Source organism: Pongo abelii, chromosome 3, assembly GCF_028885655.2.
Source record: "Pongo abelii isolate AG06213 chromosome 3, NHGRI_mPonAbe1-v2.0_pri, whole genome shotgun sequence".
Taxonomy (NCBI): Eukaryota; Metazoa; Chordata; class Mammalia; order Primates; family Hominidae; genus Pongo; species Pongo abelii.
In genome coordinates this window covers 67,187,243-67,211,389 of record NC_071988.2, presented here as the reverse complement: position 1 = coordinate 67,211,389, position 24,147 = coordinate 67,187,243, and the positions used below count along the sequence as shown (strand labels likewise).

The window sequence follows — 24,147 nt, the reverse complement described above, 5'->3', positions numbered from 1 at the left end:
GCTAGGCAGGAGCTGGTGGCAGGGGTGGGGTGGGGGTCGGTGGGAAGAACTCAAGAGGCACCAGGGAGAGTGTATGAGTGGAAAGGAACTGAGAGAAGGAAAGAGAAGTCTGAGGTGGGGCACAGGGAGGGAGGAGGAGCAAAGGGGAATGGGGAGGGAGTAACACGAATTCAGTGATGAACTTGGATTTGCTTCAACTGCTTTGCCTGCATTAACTCATTTAATCCTCACAGCAACCATCAATAAGTTAGGGACTGTTATTATCTCCATTTCACAGATGAGGAAGCTGAGGTGTAGAAAGGTTAACTCACCTTCTCAAGGTCACACAGCTTATAAGTGGTGAATTGAGATTCTAATTCAAACATTCTGACTCCATGGTCTTGGTAACCCTCTACTGCCACTGAAATCATTCTTAACGTTTTGTTTGTGCTTTTCATTGAACCCTGATTGGAACACTGCATGTATATTGGAATTCTTTTTTTTTTCTTTTGTCACTGGCCTGTGAATGATGATGACAGAGCCAGTTGATGGCTTATCTCTTGGTTCTTTTCTTCTTGGAATGAGTCTCAGCAGGATCAGGATCTGGGATTTCTGAGTCTCTTCTTTCCCATTCTCCTTCATCCCCTCTCATTTTTGCTGGTTTGCTTACAATGAGAGTAGGCATTTAAAAACTGATTTTAAGTGGGAAACTGAAGAATTGTGGCAAAGTATTTGCATACTCTTAACTAATGAAGTAGTCATTTTTAGTCTTCTTAGATTTTATTTAAATAGACTTGTTATTTTTAAATATAGGAGATCTCAACGACATTGCAGCAAAACTAGAAAACAACTACTAACATCATTTTTACATAACATTTTTGAAATTATTTTTCTTTTTTTTCCTGTAGGTTAGGGTAAGTTTAATGTCTTGTCCTACATATGCAATTCCCAAAATTAAACCACAGATCACTTCTTAATTATTAATTAAACAGGAAATGGGATAGTTGTACATGTAAGTCCAATAGCTAGTGAATTAGTAGTTTTAAACACCATCACCTTGTGATCTCTTCTGCCCTGTCTTTTTGTAGTTCTAGGTTCAGTCTGTCTCAGTGTCTTCTACATTCTAATAATAATAGGGATGAAAACAATTAACGTTGATTGGCACATAATATGGACCAGCACTGTGCTAAGTGCTTGACACGCACCATCTCATTTAATAATCCCCACAGTAGCCTCGCAAAGAGGGTTCTGTTATTTCGGCTTTATGGATGAGGACACGGGCACAGTGAAGTTTGGAAGCATGTACAGGGGCAGTCAGTTAGGACTCAGTTGGAGCTCTGATTCCAACCCAGGGCTTTATGTTATCAGAGCTGATTGACATTCTTTAACCAAAATCTGGGCTCATTCAACATTAGTGAGATGAAAGGATTTTTACTGTGAACTACCCAGTGATTCTGTGTTCTTCAGTAGGTAGCACAGATTATTTGTGCTCACCTTCAGTGGGTAGATGGGGTGAGGAGAATGAAGCTAGGGCCCTTTGTACCATGTCACATTGGGAGTGCAGCCAGACCGGGTGTCCTGAAGTGACTGAGTCCCTTGGGATAGCACCAGCAGGCACAGGCAGTGTGGTGGGCGATGGACGGATGCTGCCTCCCTTGGGCGGATGGTTTCTTCTCCCAGCCCCTTTTTTGAGTCCTGCAAGAGGAAGAAAAAGCCGGCAGCAATATGCTTGGATAGCTTTAACTTTGGATCTGTGTTCAGTGAAAATGCTGAGTCACTTTGAATGACCCGTTCCCTTATCAATTGCCTTGGCTTTTGGCTTTTGTGCCTAGTAAATAGCAAATATTTATTGATGAGGAGAATGAAGTTAGTTAACACCTTCCTCACCTGCTACTTTCAATTCTTTTGGTTTTTACCCTGCTTTTCGGCTCTGCAGTCTTTTTCCTGGACCTTGGCCTTTTCATCGTGTGCTGATAGGGTATGGTGAATGAGTTAGATTCCTGTCTAGCGGTGCTGAGGTTGTTCCAGGAGTGGATTGGCTGCTGTCAGGCCAGGGATTGAGTTGAGAGTCGGGGATAGAATCTACTTCTCTGGTTGCATGTTAGAATCACCTGGGCTGCTTGAGAATTACATGGTGCCCCACACCCATTTTTATTTAATTGATCTGGATTGGGGCCCTGGTATTTGATGTTTTTCAATCTTCTTAGGTGATTCCACTGTGTAGCCAATGGTTTCATTTAAATATTAATAGCTTAATTAGGAAGCTGGGTTTATTTTGGGCTGTGGAGATGGGGCTCAAAAGATGCAGTAGGTCCCCCATGGGCACTGCACTGGGCAGATCGTGCAGACCCTTCCTGCTCGCCTATGACATAATAGCCAACTCTTGGTAGTGCTTCCCCTGTGCCACGCACTGTTTGAAGCACGGTGCAGCATTAACTCATTTAATCCTCACGATATCCTTATGAGGCAGGCACTGTGATTATCCATTTTGTAGAAAAAGAAATTCCTACTTGTAGCCATGAAGGACATGTAGTATGAAACTGACCCATAAACCTAGGTTTTGGTTTTTCCTAGATTTACAGTATAGAAAACATTTCAGATCTTTGTGTTTTAATAATTTAGCCTCAAATGTGAATATATTTGTTTTTACAAATGACACTGAGACCTGTGCCATGTCATATAGCTAGTGACTATCAGTTAGCATACAGAGTTGTAAATTGGTATTGTAAATCATTTAAAACATTACTTTTGTATGGTTTTGACATAGATTTTACTTTATGGTACATTTTATATTTCAGGTTATTTGAGATGTACCTCATTTTTAAGGGGATCTTTTTTACTTAAAATTGCATTTTGTACTTTTTAAAAACGTATGTACTGTGATCTTTGAGTGCATATTAGATCTTCACTGACTTGTGATCTGACCTGCCTCTTCACATTCTGGCTACTGTAACCCTCCAGGATACTAAGCAAAACTAATAGCAGCATTTTAAGCATGCTCAAGTCCTGCCGTTGTAAAACCCAAACTCAGCACTCCTTCAAACCCGCATGCATTTCTAGTCTCCCCTTTATAGCCAACTTACTGAACAAGTTGTCTTTGCTTGACATAGTCTGTATTTCTTCATCACTCATACGATCGTCAGCCCACTTTGTTCTGGTCTCAGTTCTGTCATTGCAGTCATTGAGGTCATGGAGTAACCTCCATGTTGCTAAATTTAGTAACTATTTTTAAAGCATTTATTCTCCTATTTATTGGGACCTGCCTTGTGCTAGGTTTGTGCTGTTGTAGGTACAGGTCAGATGTCCTTTATCTGAAAATCTGAAACCCAAAATGCTCCAAAATCTGAAACTTTTTGAGTGCTGATATGACACTTAGAGGAAATGTTCATTGTAGCGTTTCAGATTTTTGGATTAGGAATGCTCAACTGGTGAGTATAATACAAACAACAAAACCTGAAGAAATCTGAAATCTGAAATGCTCTGGTCCCAAGCATTTCTGATAAGGGATACTCCAAAAGATATTGGGATCGAGTAGTGAATAAAGCAAAAGGAAGTCCCTATCCTCATGGAACTTGGGCTCTAGGAAGAGTGACAAAGACATAAATAAATATTTAATATAATGTCAGGATCATGAAAGACCTCCTGTTGTATGACTCCACTGATATAAAATGTCTAGAATAGGCAAATCTATAGAGACAGAAAGTAGATTAGTGGTTGCCTAGGGCTGAAGAGGGGTGAAGGGAGAAATGGAGAATGACTGCTAATAAAAAATGTTTTATTATTAGATTGTGGTGATGTTTGCACAACTCTGAATATACTGAAACCATTGAATTTTACACTATAATGAGTGAATTGCATGCTATGTGAATTATATTTCAACAAAGCTGTTAATATCAGGAAGTGGTAAGTGCTACGAAAAAAGTCTAAATCCACTGGGAAATGGAGGTACTGTTTTGCATAAAGAAGTTAGATGAGACATCTCTGATGAGGTGACATTTAAATAGATATTTCAGGAAAGATAGCTGTTGGGCCTGTGAACATCAAGGGTCATGGAGGCTGAGGAGCACAGTAAATGTAAAGGCCTTGAGGTAGGAATTCACTTGAATATTCACGAATTGTGTGGCTAGAATGGAGTAGGCAAGGATAATGGAATGGGATGACTTAGGTCAGATCGCGTAGAGCCTTGTGAGGACTAGAATTGTTTTTCTTTTATGCTGCAATAGCCAATACAACATCTCAGTGATTCAAGTAAAAGGTTGTTACGCATCCTTTGTGGGTTGGAATGGGTCTCTGCTCCACATCGTTGACATTCCCATCCCTAGTCTATCTGAAACCCATGGGAAAGACGGCATGTGTTTCTAGAAGGAGGGAAACAAGGCAAATCGAAACAGTGGCTCCCAACCACAGTGCAGCCTTGGCTTTAACAATTTTTGTTTTCTTTTGCCATATCACGTGGTAAAATTGACTTTTCAGGAGGCTGAGCCATGTGACCCATGGCTTGAAACACCCTTAAGCATTCCCTGGTGAATCCCAGTTAGAGAGGCAGATCCCTGTACCTCAATCGTGTTCTTGCTCTGTTCCAGAGACATTTAGATGAGTGCCAAGGTTAGATGCTAACCTTTAATTTTGTCCAATTTTGTTTTGCTTTTTTTCAATAACATGGTCACTATTTTGCCCTTTCCTTCTGCCGCCTTTACAGGTTTATTTCATCATTTTCATCGTCATCGAAAAGCATTTATTAAGAGCATAATACTGTTTAAAACTTTTATACCTGAGAGAATTGTTCAGCTGTAGTTTAATAATAAAACACTTTGATGATGCTTTAGTGACCAGAAGAGTGAATTGTGCTTAAAAATAGAAAGTTAACACTGGTGTTAAATCTTTTCTGTACCATTATTTCCCTGGGGGAAAAATGGTGAATTGTTTTAGATTCAGCCAGTTTTAAAATTTTTTTCTTTAATATTAAATTACTTTAAGTGTGTGCTTGCTTATTGACAGCTTTGGTTAGGAAATGCTGCTGCTTTTTTCCTATTACAGAGTATAAAGATAGATTAATATTTTTGCTTTTATTGGACATAATTTAGAATGGAAGAAGTAGCCTTGGATTGGGAGTTAGAAGATAAGAGTTTTGCCCAGCATGGCCATAGCTAGCTCTCTGACTCCACTCAAGCTAATAAAATGAGAATTGGACAACAGAACATGAACCATTGAGTGCCTCACTCACTCTCATCTCTCACGTGCAATCCTGTTAGTTTTTCCTTACACTGCAATCACATTTTATATAGAGGTTGGTTCTAAAGTCCCTATGTAAGGTGAAGATCATTGGTGTTAAAAATACCATTGGAAACACTTGCAGAAGATTCCCCTTTGGAAGCTGTCTCAGAAGAACCCAGCACAGCCCATTCCTTCCTCCAGCACTGGAATAGATCTCTGCCTGTTTATTTGAGCACCAATTGAAGCATCTGGCCTCATCTTCAACTTCAGTTTAGGGACCATGTTTTATGAAAATACATCACTTTAAATACTCGACTCATACCGTATTGTGAGATGCACAAAATCTGATTGGCATGTGGAAACTGAGACCAACGGAGTGACTATTCATGTGTCATGTCTCGTGCTCATTAAGTAGAAGTGGGGGGGGGTGGGCAGTTAGTGAGACAACTGAAATTTCTTTTCATCTTGCTTCTTCCTTTTTATTTTTTTTACCAAATAAGAAGAGTTGAATTTGTGTGAACTAAATGTCTATTTTCTACAACTCCAGTGTACTCAGAATCTCTCCTCTCCACTTTTACAGCCAGTGTCTAACTTAACGGCCCTAATGCTTTCCCACCTCAGTCACTTCTAGTCATCTCCATAAATGGCCACTCTAGATTCAGATCACCCATGATCTTTGCTGCACACTTGTCCTAGAGTGATCTTGTTAAATAACTCTCCTGATCAGAACACCTCCATGGCACCAAGACTCTCACAGGAGTGCTTCTCAGACTTCCCACCAATGTTTTCCTGTACAGAGTTTGGTGAAATAAGTTGTTTTAGGGTCCTGGGAGCACAGCGTGATGTGGGGATTATGTTTGTTTTCATGTAAGACTGTCATATTATTGCTGATTAGAATTGATGCTGCTGGAATGTGCCATTCCTGTCATTACGTTTGCATGGTCTCTGGTGCCCCTGTTTGAAGTACAGATCCTTAGGAGATTAAACACTCAAGCAGGATTCACAAGTTCTTCATTTTCTGATCTTTGCCTTCCTGTTCAGTCTCCTCTTACCATGACACTTCTCACATTTGAAGATCACTTGAAGTGCCCTGAATGTGTTGAATTTAAGCCTTTGGTGCCTTTGTATCTGCATTTATTCATTTGTTGAATATTTATTGAGCACCTAATATGTGCCAGATACTGTTCTAGGTATGAATATTATGGGATACAGCAATGGGCAAGATTTAAGTCTTGGCCCTTGTGGAGCTTACATTCTAATGGGAGAGGATGATGACAAATATATGATATAATGTCAGATGGTATTAATGCTGTAAAGAAAAGCAAAGCATGGTAAGATGATAGAGTGAAGATGGGGCTCTGTTGGTCTGGCAGGGTTATGTAAGGAGGTGATTTTTAAGAATTTTATCCTTAATTGACAAATAATTGTATATATTTATGGAGTACAATGTGATGTTTTGGTACATGCATAATTGTGGAGTGATCAAATCAGGCTAATTAACATATCCATCAAAGGTGATATTAAAATGGAAACCTGATGAAGTATGAGAGCAACCATGTTATTATTAGGGGTAAGAGGGCTCAAGGTAAGGAGAACAGCACGTGCAAAGGCCCTGAGGTGGAAGTGTTCTTGGAGTGTTAATGGAGCAGTAGGAAGCTCATTGTGGCTGAGTAGAATGAACAAGGGGAAGATGGGTAGAAGATGAGATTGGAGAGATTAGTAGATGCAGAGTGTACAAGGCCCTGAGCCCATGATAAGTTTTCTTTTGCTTTGAACAGCTTCCCCTTCCATCTGTAACTGTTGGGTGAGGTGGAATTAATTTTCATTTGTTCTACATGCTGACCAGTTGCCCCTCTGTTTACTGAATTCTTATGTCTTCTCCACTGAGTTTGAAATGCCATTTAATTATATGTTCTGTATGTGTATTTGTACATACATGTTTATCAGCTCTCTGTCATTGATTTTTCTTCTTGCACACATAGTATAACATTTTAATTACTGTACCTTTTTACCAGGTCTTGGCAAACAATGGCCCATGGGCCAAATCCAGCCCTACCACCTGGTTTTTATAAATAAAGCTTTATTGGAAAGCAGCCATACTTATGTATTGTTTCTGGCTGCTTTTGAGCTACTATGGCAGTGTAGTTGCAACAGAGACTGTAATGGGCCAGAAATCCGGAAATATTTACAATCTGGCTCTTCACACAGAGTTTACCAGGCTCTGCTTTATACTGTGTATTGATATCTCATAGGGCAAGTTCATCCTCATTCTTCTTTTTCAACAATTTCTTGGCAGGCCTAACATGTTTATTTCTCCAGATGAACTTTAGAATCAATCTCCCAAGCTTGCCTGACTTCCTTCTTTTCCCCACCTCTTTTTGGGGTGGAGAACTGGGGAGCCAGCAGAATAGGAATTTTGATTGCATTAATTTGTGGTTTAGTGAAGGGAGAAGTGATTGCTTTACAACGCTGGGTCTTTCTATTCCAGAAATATCTCTCTACATGTATATCTTTCAATAAACTTTAATTGTTCATTCTGAACAATAAAATCATACATATTGGAGTTTATTCCTATATGTATTGTTCCTTTTTGTTGCCATTATAATTGCGATCTTGTCCCAGTTATATTTTGCAAGTGACTATTTATGGTATAAAGGGAAGTTTTTGCTTTTTATGTATTTAAATTCTGTTTCTAACCCTCTTATGAGAGTAAACTGTTAGGACTGATAATTTTTGTTTCTTTTGATAGACTGTCATTGTCTGAACTTACCAATAATTGTTTTATTAATGTTTATGTCCCCACCTATATTGTGTAGTTCTCTTACCTAGAGTAGTTTGGGGGAATGGACTTTGACCCCCTCAGTGGCATTCGTTTTTTTTTCTTTTGTGTAGGTCACAGCAAATGGTAGTTAAAACAAGCAAAAAAAAAAAAAAAAAAAAAAAAACCCAGACAAGTTTATGCCCAATCAGCAGTTGTTGGTAGTTTTAAGAAAATCCAGAAGATAATCTAGGCAAGCTATTTATCAAGCAGGCTGTGCCTTTGTAGAGCTGATTGCTGGTTTTAATACAGACTGTAGAGTTGCCATGTCACACAGGAGAGTCAGACTTAGCACTGTTTTACTTTGGAGAGCCGTCTGATCATGGAATGCAGTCAAAACCTAGCATTTGTCCTTTGGAATTGAAATAGGAGCAGAAGGAGATTTTTATCAATCAGTTAGTGCTTTCCAGAATACATTCTCGGTAAAGCATTTGATATTTACCCTTAACATCTATGCCTTAAGGAGGTGAAATCTACTGTAGATTTCAAGGGCTATTACTTGCCATGAGCATTGAACAGATGAACTGTAAATCCAATGTGTGTTAACCTTTGTGAATCTATCTTTTAATAACATTTTTGTCTTTTTTTCTCCTGAATTTGTGTCTTAACTTCTCCTTATGTTGATGAGATGATAGAAAAATTATCCACGTTACTGGTTTCATTTCTTCCTTTTTCTTTTTTCTTTTTTTTGGTTGAAGTGATGATGATGTGGTAGCAATAGGGATTGGATATAGAAATGGATAATTGCTGACATATATTATGTATTTGTGAAATGAACCTGTTTACTCTTGTTGCCTTTAGTAAAGTAAAACTTCATATGTGGAACCTGATTTTAAACATAATATCTGTATTTTTTTTCCTGTGTGTTGTGATTATCTGCAGTCAACATTATGAACATCAGTTGCTGGTATATGAGTAGCAGTGCCATTCTTGCATTGCTATAAAGAAATACCTGAGACTGGGTAATTTATAAAAGAAAAGAGTTTAATTGACTCACGGTTCTGCAGGCTTTACAGGAAGTATGTTGCTGGCATCTGCTTGGCTTCTAGAGAGGCTTACAATCGTGGAGGAAGGTGAATGGGGAGCAGGCACGTTACATGGCGAAAGCAGGAGAGAGAGAGAGAAAGGGTGAGAGGTGGTGCCACACACTTTTAAATGACTGAACCCCATAAAAACTCACTCACTGTCTCAAAGACAGCACTAAGCCATGGGGGATCCGCCCCCATGATCCAAACACCTCTCACCAGGCCCCACCTCCGGCACTGAGAATTACAATTAAACATAAGACTTAGGTGGGGACATATCCAAACTATATCACCATCATAGGCTAAAAGATGTACCAGGCCACCTGCCTCAATTACAGAGGAAGCTCTGACCTTGGGATCATTGATGTAAGGTGAGAATTGAATCTAGGAAAAGTTAGAGACTATTTTAGACAGCTGTGTGGTATGGAGAATGGTATAAGTAAATATAGTCGGAACTGATGTCTTTTATTGAGCACTTACTATGTTCCAGGTATTGTAATGGGTACCTGACATACCTAGGCATTGTAATAGGTGTCTGATAATATTTTCAACCATACAACAACATTATGAAGGAGAATTTTTTATCCTCACTTTACAAAGAGAAAATTGGTAGACCTGAGATTTGAACCAGCTGTTAGACTCCAGAGTCAGGTCGTGAAGCAAAGTGGATTTTTGACAGGAATAGAGTGGTTTTGTGTGTATGTGTGTGTGCGTGTGTGTGCAAGTGTATGCACACATTTGAATTCTGTTGGGTGTAGGAAGGGCAGTGGGCAGAATGTGGGGTTGGAAGGAAGGGTTTTGTGGAGTAGAGTGGTGAAAGATGTTTGGAGTATGAGTTGGGCCCAACTCACAAAAGTCCTGGAATTCCAGATTGAGGATAACTTGTGTTTCTTGTCTTTTCTACTTCTTCCATATTTATATAAAGGAGGGAGAAAGATATAACAGTTTTGGTTTATTTAGATTCTCTTATGGGAATTTTGGGAGTTTAATTAACAGCAGGGTGGTGAAATGACAAAAGCACAGCCTGGAGAGTTAGAAGAGACCTCATTGCTGGAATGGCTTTTGGCAAGCCCCTTTTTCTCTGCCCTCCCTTGCCCTCAGTGAAAAGAGAATCAAGAGCCTAAAGTTTTCTCAGTTTTTGCTTTTTGTTTTTTTGGGGGCCCAAGAGTTTAACTTCATATTTTAAGGTGATAATGGAATGTATCATTTGTCTTCCTATATTTAATCTGAGAGAGTACAAAAAGGGGGCTATGGCTTGGTAGTGGATGGGGTGGAGGTGCAAGAATTGGATGTTCAAGCTCCTCAGCACTTCTTGCTGGTCCTGAGAGGCCTCTTGCTGGCGAGAGGGCTGTTGCTTCTAGCTTCTACCCCTGTTCACGTTTAATAAATATAAATGTAAATAAATAAGTATATAATACACATACTTTTCTAAACCTCTGTGCAGTCGTATTTAGATGAAAAATCCAGATTCTGAGCCACATTATGTCATCATTTACCTTAAGCATGGCTAGGCTATTCAGATGCTAAGGAATTCAAGCATGTCTGTATTGGAGGGCCATTTAGAGCTTGAGGCCCTGCTCTGGCTGTCTCTCAGCACAAAATGCTGGTTTTTGGGACCATTCTAGATGGCTATGACTGTGAACAGTGCACGTGCACATGTATGTATACAGGTATGGCCTGCTGTTCCTGACACTGCATGTGAATGTTAGGGGCTCTGCTTCTGCCAGCCCCTCTGCCCTGCAGACCTACTCAGAACTGGATGCCCAACAAGCTTTAGAAGAGAAAGTAAAGCTTTCTGTGAATAGGGAGGCCAGCTTGTTTTCAGGGTTCAGAGTAGCAGCCCAGAGGATCCAGCCCAAGCACAGACACCTGATATTGTAGCACCTGCTCTTTGGATCTGTTTTTTGGATCTGATACGTGTCCTAAATAAAATGTTTCAGTAAAGGGAGCTTTTTTTCTTTCTTTCTTTTTGTCAGAATGGTATAACTTGGAGAGTTACAATATCTTTTCATGGTCATTTTCATACTAACCTTTAATAGGAAAGAAGGAACTAATGTAAATCCTGATACTTTATGAAAATACTTCCAGTGGTGCTTATATATGAAATTATTAATAAACTTTCAGCTTACGTTTTTATTGCCTAATATATATGCAAACATACTTTACTTGAAGTTGAGGCTGCGCGTGGTGGCCCACACCTTTAATCCCAACATTTTGGGAGGCTGAGGCAGGAGGATCACTTGAACCCAGGAGTTCAAGACCAGCCTGGGAAACATAGAAAGACCCTGTCTCTACAAGAAAAAAAAAAAAAGAAAAATTAACTGTGCATGATGGTGCACACTAGTAGTCCCAGCTACCATGCAGGCTCAGGCAGATCACTTGAGCCTGGGAGGCTGAGGCTGCTGTGAACCATGATTGCACCACTGCACTTCAGCCTGGGCAACATAGTGAGATCCTGTCTCAAAAAAAAGGAAAAGAAAAAATAAATACTAATGTTGAGATGCTTTTCTATCATTTTCTTGCCATGAGCTTTCTTAATTGTACCAGTAATTCTAGGGAAGAGAGGGTAAAGTGAACATTTCATTTGAGACTTATCTTTCTATTAAGTTCAAGTTCACTGCTGGCAGGATTTTACAACTACTGAAGTACTTTTTGTTTTACCTTAGAATTCACATGAAAATTTCATGAACTTTTAACATTTGGTTGGGAATTTAACTTTATTGTCAGACTATTTCTAGGAGGTAGGTCACTAATTGCATGTTTTTAAAAAACTTTAGTGTCAGATTAATTGAGATAGTATTTAATTATATCAAAACATTTGTTTATTTTCTGAGTTTGTTTTTTTACAGTATTGGAAATAAATGACGCTGACATTTTTCCTTTTTCTTTTCAAGATTTTCAGCTGAACTCTCATCTCTCAACACTGGCAAATATTCATAAGATCTACCACACCCTTAATAAGCTGGTAAGTCGTTCTTTTAAAGACAGAATTACCAACTGTTTGAAGTAGTCATTTTGTATAAATGTATTTGATAAAAATTTAGATTCTAGATATTAGGATATCAGTTGTTTATGAAAATGCTAACGGTATGTGATTTCTTCGTAATAACGAACATATTTCTTTCAGAACCTAACAGAAGACATTGGCCAAGACGATCACCAAACAGGTATCTGTAAATGCTAACACTACTTAATTTTAAATAACTTCTTAATATTAGGAAAGAGAAATACTAGCTATGAATGTGCTATGTTGTCATAATGTAGTCCATTAACAAATTGTTCCTTGGCTGAGGTTGTTTTTCAGGGAGCAATGAAGGCAGCCATGTTATAGCTTCTTCCCAGTAGGAAATCTCTTCTGGAAGCACTTTTTAATGCCTTTAAAGAGGCTCGAGATTCTCTTATAGTTTCAGGATACCATTTTTTTCTCTACTGCAGTATTTTATTTATACTAAAAAGGTGCTACAGTAATGCAATTTGAAAGGTATTCCACAAATATTTGAGAAATTGAGCTGAAAAATGATTTAATATGATGTGTATGTGTGTGTGTGTGCATGCACGTGTGTGTATGTATCTGTTCATAGTTACTGAAGATTTAGGAATCAGAAATTTGAAGCTTGATTAGTATAAGTTATCCTCTAACCCTGTGGTTCTCAGAGTTTAGCTGGCATTATAATCACCTGCGGGAAGGCCTTGTTTAAAGTACAGATGTTAGTTTCCACCCCAGAGTTTCTGGTTCTGTAGACTTGGGGTGGGGCCCCAGAGTTTGCTCCTATGTGATGTTGATGGAGCTGGTCTGGAGACCACACTTTGAGAACCACTTCTCTCAACTGTTAGTAATCATAAAGTCCAGAAACTTGCATGTGATCTATAGTTACTAAACTCCCAGCAAAAATTATTAAAACACATTTTAAAGTTTTTGAAAATGGCCATAGTAATAGACGAATTGAAATTTGTCTTAGTCTGGGCTGCTATAACAAAAATACCTTAAACTGGGTAGTTTATAAACAATAGAACTTTATTGTTCATGGTTCTGGAGACTGGGTAGTTTAAGGTGAAGGCACCAGCAGATCCTGTGTCTGGTGAGGGTCTGTTCCTCACTGATGGTGCCTCTTGCTCACTGCATCTTAACATGGCAGAAGGGGCAGGCAGCTCCCTCAGGCCTCTTTTATAAGGGCACTAATTCCATTAATGAGGGCTCTACCTTCCTGACCTAATTGCCTCCCAACTCTACCTCTTAATACCAGCAGACTGGGGATTAGCTTTCAGCATGTAAATTTTGGAGGGACACAAACATTCAGGCCATAGCAGTGCTTGTTGGGGAATTTTGAATAGCACAAAAGTAAATAGAGTGAAAAGTGACAGTCGTCTTTTAGACGACTATTTAGACGTCTCTTTAGACGACTAAATAGAGTGAAAAGTGACAGCTGTCACTTTCTGCCAGCACACGGTTTAACATTGGTTCTTTCAGACTTTTTTTTCAAAGCAAAAACTCTTTAAGAAAAAGGTATGATTTCTCATTTTCTATTCTTAGCATAAGTTTTAATTCTTTCCAGTGGAACCCAAACCTCCTGAACCTCTTTCAGTGTCATCCAAAGCTTCGAACTTCTATTTCTGGATTAAGAATTTGTTCACAAATGAACTGCAGTTCAATCACCTTTTTTGACTTCAGACTTTTCTTTGCCAAAATTAAACAGTACAGCACCAGCATTTCCTCTGTAATCTTCCTTTATGACACCACCTCCTACATCTATAAAGTGTTTTGCAGCCACGCCAGCGTGGAGCTACTCTTCCACAACACCTAGAAGGAGGAGGTATCTAAATGTCTGTTCACAAGAGCTTTCTCCATAGGTGGTATTGTATCATCTTAGGCACTGTACAGGTCATAGCCTGCAGCCTGTGCAGACCCTCAGGTCAGGCCGTGGTATGCTTGGAGAGCTGGGCAAGGCAGAGCTGCATGCTGACCTCCCCAACAGACCAGAGAGCTTGCTGGGCGAAATGGCAGGTATCTCTTTAGAGAAGGGCATGGCAGAACAAGAAGGTGAGCGAAGGAGGGAATGAGAGGGTGCAGGATCCCTTCTCACATTTGTATGCATGCGTATATGTTTATAGTCATGGTTTTTAATTTAGCATTGGTGATATCATACTGTACATGTTATAGTGTGTTTTTCTTTTTCATTTAATGGTGCCTTTTGGGGGCTGTTGAGATTTAGGACTGTCCCCACCTTCTCTAAATTGGTTCAGAATCAATTGAAAATTAGGTGTAAGATGGAGACTGAAGTAACAGTGTTTTTGGAAAACACAACTTAGATGTGCAGCAAGAATGCACAGGACTTTCAGCATTTCACCTGAATCACTGTCACAACTAGATAAGCACAAGCCAGCATACCTGCTGACCCCTTCACACCCTGCACTGTGACAGTGGAAGTGTTCATACTCTTTCAGCTTGCTCCACTGGCAGGCAGATCTGAAAGGGAGTTCAGAGGGGTTGGGCTCTCTGTTCATTTCGGGCTCTCTGCTCAGTTCAGTCTCTCAGCACTTAGATCAGGCACTCCTTCTTCCAGGGAAAGGAGTGAGACAGAGAGGCAGAGAATGCGCTAGGAGTGTTCTAGGAGTTCAGGGGTACTAAGGGTCCCTTCACCTGATCCTTCCGTATCAACAAATACAGATCAACTCAAGGACAGTCAAAAACAATTTATTTAATAATTTTAAAAGCAGTATATTCGCATGGTTTTGAAAGAAGTATTGAAAAAATATAAAACAAAAAGTGAAGATTTCTGTCCCAGTTTATCACCCCTAGCTTCCATCCCCCACTAGTAGTCCACATTTGACTTTCCAGAGGTAACTTAAGTTTCTTCTGTTTGTTAACCAAATTATGATGATGACGATGATGATGATGTATTTTTTCCTTAAATACAAGTGTACATTTATATTAGCCACTTTTTCACTCAGTATATCCTCGAGATCTTTTCATATTAACACATTTATAAAGCATCTGCTTTCTTTTTTAATGGCTGTGTAATTTTCTAATCCATGGATATTTTATAATATGTTCCTTCAGCCTCCTGTTGATTTATGTACACTTATGCTTATGTGTTTTAACTTTTAGCCACCACCAATAATGCAGGAATATAACTTTTGGACCAATTTTAATAGTCCTGAACTTTTGAATTAGATAAGTATTGTTACTATAGTAATTTTGCATGTAAATATTTAATCGAAAATGTGGCACTTGAAATTCAGTTAAACGAAAGTATACTTGGACTCACGCCTCCACTTTTGCCTTGGTTACAGTGGATACGTCCAATACTGGGAGTACTTTTCATGGGATTCTTGGGGTGTTGCTTTGCCAGCCGGAAACTTCTGTAGCTGGTGGCACCTTCTGCCTGAGTATTGCCTGTGTCTGCTGGGCTCCTTCCACCTACTTGGCCAGGCAGGCTGCACTCAGCTCGCGCTACCAGCCTGGATCCCACACCTGCCAAGTGCGAGTTAGGCACGGAGCGGCGCGCAGTGTGTGGGTGAGCGAGCACCCGCTCTAATCACTGCACGCAGCCAGGCACGCTGGCTGCTGCAGTGGGGCAAGTAGCTCCAGGTGCCAGCACAGGCGCCAGTACAGGCACCAGCTCTGTGCGAGGCTGCAGCTGGACCAGATGTACTGCACGTGGCTTCCACTGCAGGCACCTGCACCTGGATGAGGGGAACAAGGTGGCGCCCGGAAGCTTGGAGACACCAGGAACCACAGAACACCAAAGAGGGTGTCACAGCCCTGGCTCAAGGAGCCCATAGGTCTAGGCTTCTCAAAGGGCTGCAGCTCTTCTCTCTTCACCGCCCACAATGTAGCAAGTGGCAAGGGGTGTGTTTCAGCCCTGTTTGTATTACAGCTCTTTTAGTCCTGCCATTTGGCAGATCCTGAGTTCCTGTCCCGCATCCAGGAAGAATGAGGTATGCAGACAACTGGAGGGTGAGCAAGGTGTAGAGGAGCTTCATTGAGTGGCAGAACAGCTCTCAGCAGACCCAAAGTGGGTAGCTCTTTTCTGCAGGCAGGTCCTCCCGACATCTGTGCAGCCCTCGGTGGAGAGGAGATCTGGAGTGAGTAGCTCCTATCTGCAGGCAGGTTGTCCTGTCCTCTGCCTGAGTCTGGCAGAGTCTGAGGTTTTTAATGGGCTTCAGAGGGGAGAAAGCGTGTGCTGATTGGTCCATGGGCGGCCATGAGCTGGCCTGGAAAAAGCACCATAAGTTCTCACTCTAGTCCCTGGAACTGGCAGCCCAGCCTCCAGGCCTCAGGCCATTCCAGGCTTGAAGTTGGGGATTTACCGGGGACCCACCCCTTTCTGCCCAGAAGCCTGCTTCCTGATGCCATCAACCTGCCATCCATGGTGCCCACGGCGCTCAGGTTGTTCGTGCCAAGGGGCACCTGCAGGTCTGCGCCAAGCTGCTCTCAGCCCCCGTCGGCTTCACCCTCATGCTTGTTGGTACCCAAAGTTTGAAGGGGGCTGAGGTGGCAGGGGGCTGGTGTGTCAGCGTTGCCCCAAGCATGTGCACACCTGGTCAGGTCACGACAGTGCCTGGGCTCAGCCTCAACTTTACTCTGATAATGGACAAAGCACCAGGAGTGGGGAGATGCCAGGAAGTGGGAGCAGTCACTTTTGAGGCTGTGGGGGCAGGGGGCCTTCTTAGTCCTTGAGAGTGCAGGGATGCCTGGGTCCGCAGCCATAGCTGGGCGGCTGCAGCTGTGCCTGGAAGGGCGAGACTCCTGCCCCACAGCTCAGAATGGGGTGGGGCTCCTGCCTGTTCCAAGCTCCGTGGAGTGTGCAGCCCCTGCTGCCCCTCCCCTACTGCAGCCCACCTCATGGCAGTGATTGCTCCAGACGGGCTGCTGCTGCCATCAGTATAACATGCTGGTTTATTGCCTGGTACCTTGTAAGTGCCCAGTCAATGTCAGTTAGTGTTAGTAATTTCTTGGAGTAGTCAGCTTCATTAACATTTGTCATCTGGTTATAGCATCACTTGTGGTTCCTGTACCCAACAGAGTATACTTTAAAAACTGAGCAACATAAAATCTATGATGTTTAGAAATCTGAGATAGTTGAGTCATTGTAGTACTTCTTTGAGTCTCTCAGCCTAACAGTAGTCTGGGCAATGCTACTGTGTGTGGAAGAGCCAAACCTGTCACAGAGGTCGGGTATCTTCCTGCTCTGCCCCCTCTCAGGCCTTTCTTTTGTGTGTCCCAATCTTCCTCCTACCAAAAGGAAAAAGAGAGAATGAATTAGTGGCTAATCTTGGAGAAATAGCACAAAATAGGAGTGAATTTTAAAAAGCCAATCAGGCTGGGTGTGGTGGCTCACGCCTGTAATCCTAGGACTTTGGGAGGCCGAGGCCGGTGGATCACGAGGTCAGGAGTTCAAGACCAGCCTGGGCAACATGGTGAAACCCCGTCTCTGCTAAAAATACAAAAATTAGCTGGGCATGGTGGTGCATGCCTATAATCTCAGCTACTCGGGAGGCTGAGGCAGGAGAATTGCTTGAACCTGCACCTGGGGGGCCAAGGATGCAGTGAGCTGAGTTCACGCCACTGCACTCTAGCCTAGGCTACAGAGGGAGACTCCATCTCAAAAAAAAAAAAAAAAGTGAGTAAGGATGATGATGATAGATGTCAAAAGTATTTAGAGAGAGGAAAAAATTCTTTTGTCTTTAGCAGTTCAATGATCTGTTTAAGAAAATGAAATAAAAATATTAGCTACTGGTAAGATATCTTAAGAGGCAATCTATGAACTTAAATTACTGTATCTTTGTGACATTGTTCAATGAAAAGTGAGGTGAAATAGCTATATAAAAAGTACTGAAGTGGCAGAATGAGCTCTGTAAAATGTTAGTAAGTGAAACAAGGCTATGATACAATCAGCTCACTAAAATGAAACATGAGACAGATTTTTGTATTGGCACATCTATTTGTATTAAGTTTGGAGAAGTAAAAAAAGTTCTCTAATTTTGTAAACCTCTTGTACTCTTTTTTTACTTGAGGACCACGAAGCAGAAAGATTAAAAAAAACAAAAAAAGGAAGTGAAGCACATACTTAGGCACTATTTGTTAAGAATAATGTGTGCTATTTTGAAAATAGCAAGCTGGATAGATGATAAAGGGCCTTTAGTCTGAACCAGGTGAACTCAAGTTGCCCTTTAAAATGGACTTTCTGTCATAAATACTAGGAAAGACCTGTTGAAAAAATGTTGGCAGTATTTCTGATTAATGTGGGAAGAAAAACTGTATTCATTGACTGATTTATTTGAAATCAGATGGGGTCAGTTAAAAAATATTTAATTTGTTCTCTTGAAACACTGAACCCAAAAGAAATGAACCTGAACTTAATAATCTTTGGGCAAAAATTGCACACAATTTTGATTGCTTTCCTAAGTGTCATGTAAACACCAAAACATTAAGAGCTTCTAATGATAGGAGGATTGATTTCAGATTCACTAAAACATCAGCCTTAATATCTTGCTTCTACCTCTAATGCCAGATGTTCGTACCTAAGTAAGTACTTTAAAATGGTTAAAATAGCTCATTTTCTGAAGCAGATAAATATTCCATAACATTTCTTGTTTATATTATTTGTATTTTTTTGTAGTTTAAAGATAAACTTGTAAAGTCAAGTAATACAACTCATACAAGTTCTAAGTCGGTGAAGTCTAAATTTAATGATACAAATAAATACAAATTTGTAGAAATTATTTATATTTAAGTATTTTTATCATAAAAAAATCACAGAGTTATTTTAAGAAGCAAACATTCCTTGAATATGTCTTTTAAAAAAATCCTGTCTGCCAAGAAACTTAAAGTTAACTGTTTTAGTGACAAATGGGAAAAAATCTGAAATGATGGTGTTTTATTTACTCATAGGTGTTTTAAGTCTCTGGAAATGTACTTTTTTTTTTTTTTTTTAGAAAAATCTGATTTATACATGTTTTAGGAGCATTTATTCAACAAATATTTACTGAGAGTCTACTGTATGACTCAGTAATGGATGTATCTTATTATTACTGTAATAAGATACTGTATTGGCTGCTGAGTGTGCACAAGTGAACCAAACAGGACCCCGCAAAGCAGTATGTGCCTTTGTACGTGCACTTGAGAAATCCTAGTTGTTGCTCTTGCTTAGTTGGGATCCCTGCAACCACTGGGGGAGCAGGTTTGGGGTAAACAGACTTGAATTGGGTGTTCTCTGTGCATTTTGTTGATTTAGTTCATGTTGGCAAATTACTATTTTAAGTAAAGTTGTTTTCCTAAGCATTAAAAAGTTGCTTTTTTTGTAGCCTGAATGGGTTCCAGGGTGGCTCTGCCTTGACCAGCTGTGCTGTGTGGTCCTAAGTCAATTCCCTTCCCTTTCCTGGATCTGAGTTTGCCTCATCCTCCTTGTGAGCCAGCCATGTGAGAGTCAGTGAGTCAGTGCCTGAACTAGGATGGCTGTTGGGGCAGGTGGATAGACACAGTTTCTTTGTGGAAAATGACCCCTTAACTGTCACTTGCTGATGCTGATGATTAGAGTGGAGAGATTAAAAAAAAAAAAAGTCATGCCTCTTAGGAGATAAAAATTTTAATAAATGACAGAATCACTTGCCAGTCTGGGATGATTTGGGTCTCAGAGATGAGTAACTTTTCCACAGACACAAGAAAAAAAGTATTTGTGAAACTTTTACTAGAAAGCATTTATCATTAAGAAAGAAACATAAGAGAAAGCTGAAAATGTTAGTTAATCTGATGTTTGTGTATTTACCAAAAACATGCTAATCTTGACAAGTAGGATTCAGTGGAAACCAAACGTTGTATAGTGTGTGTCTAGGAAGAAGCAGGTGGTAGAGGAGCTAATGAATGAACTTTTATTGGTGAATATTGGTGTAGACGTTATTTTAAACAGTGTTCCTCTTCTTATGGTTTGAGGAGATAAGTGCATTTTCTTCTGTGTTTTGCGCATGTGGAAGAGGAGGGGTTACTGCTAGACCGGAAGCTAAGAACCAAACCATGACTGCTATTGGAAGAAAATGTCTTTTCTTCCTGCATATACATCTAAGGAGGGAGAAGCCAGCCTTGAGGAACAGGACAGACTCTTCATTTCTGGGCAGTATAACAGGCTTTACAGCTGAGCAGGGCATACTTTTTCATTCTGCAAGCCCTGCCCTAGGGCATTAATAGATATGAATAAATCTTTGTTTTTGTATGTTGGCAGTCTGCAGAAGCTTGCGTCACTGCAATTCTTTGGACCTTTTAGTATGTTTTAGTGGTGTTTGTGAACCAGGGCAGCATTTTACAGGGAAGATGAATGGGGTGTGTGGGGTGGTGGGCAGCACTCCCCCTGACTCTTTCTCTTCCACACCCTGCTGGTGTGGGAAGAGCGATATGGGGATGCCTAGTGTCTCTGAAGAGCCCTCTACTCCAATCCTTGGAAGGAAAGAGCCTGGTTGGTTCCTCAGGAATGGTGGCTGAGGGTCATCTGTTTAGACCTGAACTGGTTTTGTGCTGAAGGAGCGGGCAGGATCCTTGAGCCTGGGCACTGTCCAAGACTGGGGTCTGGGAAGGACCCTCATCTGGGCCAGAGTCCCAATTTATAATGGAAAAGGTGCTTTGAATTGGTATGTTGCTGAAGCATGTCACCCTAGGAACTTAGCACAGTGATAGAAGCCCAGATATGAAATGGGATTTAGGTTTCAGCTCTGATCATTGCTCTTAGCAGGGTTGTGACTGTTGGCTATTGACAGCTGTCTCTGCCTTCAGGGCAGGTATCTGGAAAGAGCTGTTCACATTCACTGTGTCCACTTCCTCACCTCACGTCTCTCATCTCTCCACAGCCCGCTGCAATCTGGCCTGCACTCCCACCAATCCATGGACACTGTACTTGATTGCTAAATCTCATGTGTGCCTTCACTCCTTACCTGAGTTGACCTCCATGCTGCAATTGAGCACTCCCTTCTCAAAGCATGCTCTCCTCCTTTGGCTTCCAGGACATGACACTCTCCTGGATTTCCTCCCTGCCTGGGTTTTACCTTCTTTTCCCAGGGCTCTGTCCTTAGTTGTCTGCTTATGTTTCTGCTTTTATGGCCTCATAGAGGTGGCAGCAAATGGTAGCTGAGAGCTTGGGCTTTGCCGCTGGGCTGCTTGGGTTCATACTGACTTGGCTTTACCTGCTGCTTTCCAGCTGTCACTTAATCTCTCTCCGATTTGGTTTCCCTGTTTGTTAAAATATGGTACATGCTGGTGAATCGTGTCCTGAGAGTTCAGTGAATGCTGAAGGCCACCATGAGCTCAGTGCGCATGCCTCCTTCCGTGGTGCTGCTCGGAACCCATTTCTTTATTTCAGCAACACCCGAACACAGCACTTGGCGCCTAAGCACTTAGTGAATGGATTTTTTTTTCCTTCATAAAACTCCTGAGAGGTAGCTATATAACAATTCTCATTCTTCAAATGGCGAATGAGACCCTAAGTAGGTTAGTGACTGATAGAACCACATAGGTGAAGAACTGGAACTCACTCATTGACTGCAGATCATTCAGTCCCAGCACCCTTCACGCTCTCCTGTCCTCATCACTCCCTGAGAGCCCTGGGCCTTCAACCAAGGGCTTGTGCAAGGAGGAAAGGCATGAGGTTCAAAATTCACCACTTCTCACTCCTGAGACCTCAGGAGGTCACTCAAATGCCTAAGCCTTAGTTTTCCCTGTCGATTAAGTAGAAATAATTATCTTTGCCCTGCCTGTCATTCATGATTATTGTAGGAACCAAATGACATAATATATTTGAGGGCACTTGTACCAAGGTGGGGTATTTTAATCATCTTATAGTTGTCTTGTAATTTATAACTTCAGACGGCCTGAAGCAAGACTGCCCGGATTCGAATCCTGGCTTTGCTGTTTGCCTAACCCCCCTCCGCCTCCGTTTTCTTATCTGCATAAGGCAATAATAGTTCTTTCCTCATGGAAACTGTGAACCTAAATGAGTTAGTACATGCAAGTGTTAAGAACAGGGCCTGGTTCAAAGTAAGACCTCAGTAAGTGTTCAGTGGCTATTATTATCTGTTATTACATTTTAGTATCAGACAATTACCAAATGAAAGTTATGCTTCCTAACTGAAAACCCTGACTGAACGTGGCAAAATCTTCAAGTGGCAGAAACAAACAAAATTGTTGTGTCCATTTTGCTCAAGGTCATGTCAGACTTCTGCTTAAAAAACCCCAAATCCTGTTTTTTTTTAATCAGATATCTCTTGAAGCTTAAGACTACTGGGACTGATGTGCCTACTTTTAGAGTCAGGGTTACTTGTTTCATGAAATGTGTACATGAGATAGCACTGCAGTGTGTTTTGAGAGAACATTGACATATAAGAGAAACAGAAAGGTTAGATGACTTAGATTAGTATTTTTGGAGAGTAAATTGAAATTATAATAACTTCTATTTCTGGTGTGATTTGGGTTGGTGGAAGTATTAACTTATTTGTGTCGTCGCTAGGTTTATTTCTTGACCATAACATTTTTTCAAAAAGGAACTAAAAGCCCATCTTTTCTTTAACATCTAAATTCTTTACAATACAAGCTGTGGAAGTGTTTAAGTTAGCAGTACTGTTCTTTGGAAGTACAGAGTTAGGATGAAGCATACCTTAATTTTGTGCTCTTTGAATTTGTTTTGTAGGAAGTCTGCGGTCTTGCAGTTCTTCAGACTGCTTTAATAAAGTGATGCCACCAAGGAAAAAGAGAAGACCTGCCTCTGGAGATGATTTATCTGCCAAGAAAAGTAGACATGATAGGTATGATGTAGAGACAGTAGATAAGAATCAGTGATACATACGTCGAAGATGCACATTTCTACCTAATTTAGTGTGGGTCTTCTAAGTGTGCAAATGCCAAGTGGAATGGGCTTTGACAGTCGATTTTTCAAAATGTAATTATTTAATCATGTTTATTTTGTGTTTTAGTTTAAAAACATAGAAACAAATTAGGTAATTTGAATTCTTAGAAGTTAAAGTTTTATCTTAATCCAATGATCGCCCAAAACTGGTGCAGAGTTGATTTCTTTCCTTTTAAAGCCTTGCTGTCTGTGCCTGCTGAGGACCACAGAATTGGTCTCTTGTTCTTTAAGCGGATCTCACTCATTCACTTCAACCACAGAGCTGGAGAGATCTGCCTGTACTTAATGGTCTGTGCCTGCCCAGAATATCAGCCAAGCTGAGGTTTATTCCCACATGGGTGAGAATTCGATAGAACTGTGAAAAACAAGACTCTTTAAATCGCTTCTCTTTCAGATAAGTGGACTTGTTAATTTTGGTAACTCCAAGGTCCTGTTAGATTTGTTTATTTCAAACGTCTTTATTGTTTCACCCTGAGTTTAGTAAGTAGTTTTTTCTTCCTTGTTTTAGAAACAGTGAACGAACACCATTGTCTAGTCTTTTCTACCTTTCTCCATCTTTCCCCATTCTGGCTTTGTGGGTCACATCACTAATGGGCCAGAATTTCCACATCTATTAATCCAGGGAATTTAAGTGAGATTTTTCTGTTTCTTTCTTGCTGTGATTCTTTGTATACTATAACTCAGAGGAATAAGAAAGACTCTGAAAATGTAAAAATAATCTCATTGTTTATATCTCAAATGAATAGAAAATATTATCTGAAAGAAGATAGTAGTGATTTAGTAAATAATCACCAGCAATCTTTAGGCCAGTGATTTTTCAACTTTACGAAGGCAGGCTACTTTGATACTTTTTTGGTGGTGTGGATGTTATTTTCAGAATTGTTAAATTCTAACAATCATATAACATTTTGTGACTTTATAGCACTTAGTATTTTCTCACCACAGACTAACAAAATATAGTATGATAAAGCCAGATTTGAAACTGGCAGTGTAGTTGCAGTTTCTGAGTTTCATTCTTGGCCTTTCTTTTTTAAACAACTTTATTTACATACCATAAAGTTCATCCATTTTAAGTGTACAGTTTAGTGGTTTTTATTAAGTTAACTGAGTTGTGCACACCATCACTGCAAACCAGTTATAGAACATTTCCATTATCCCAATAAGATCCCTAATGCCCATTCAGTCACTGCCAGCCCCAGACAACCACTAATCTACTTTGTCTCGA

At 40.5% G+C, this 24,147-nt stretch overlaps 1 protein-coding gene and 1 pseudogene across 12 annotated transcripts in view; one reads left to right on the top strand and one right to left on the bottom strand.

The window, feature by feature from the left end:
* The window catches only part of DCUN1D4 (defective in cullin neddylation 1 domain containing 4), a 119,816-nt gene that overhangs the window by 54,742 nt on the left and 40,927 nt on the right, over positions 1 to 24,147 (top strand). For 11 of the 12 annotated variants that reach the window (XR_008524542.2, XM_054554022.2, XM_054554020.2 and 8 more), the window contains 3 exons: positions 11,931 to 12,001; positions 12,164 to 12,203; positions 22,707 to 22,821. Coding sequence is in view for 11 of the 12 variants with exons in the window: in XM_054554020.2 (XP_054409995.1) it covers positions 11,931 to 12,001; positions 12,164 to 12,203; positions 22,707 to 22,821 (226 nt within the window). In the remaining variant the exon portion in view is untranslated. Of the gene's footprint in view, positions 1 to 759; positions 10,224 to 11,930; positions 12,002 to 12,163; positions 12,204 to 22,706; positions 22,822 to 24,147 lie in introns of those variants that run through there. The other variant, XM_054554024.2, reaches the window with a different exon arrangement.
* LOC103890426 (deoxyuridine 5'-triphosphate nucleotidohydrolase, mitochondrial-like) lies at positions 13,576 to 14,075 on the bottom strand (annotated as a pseudogene).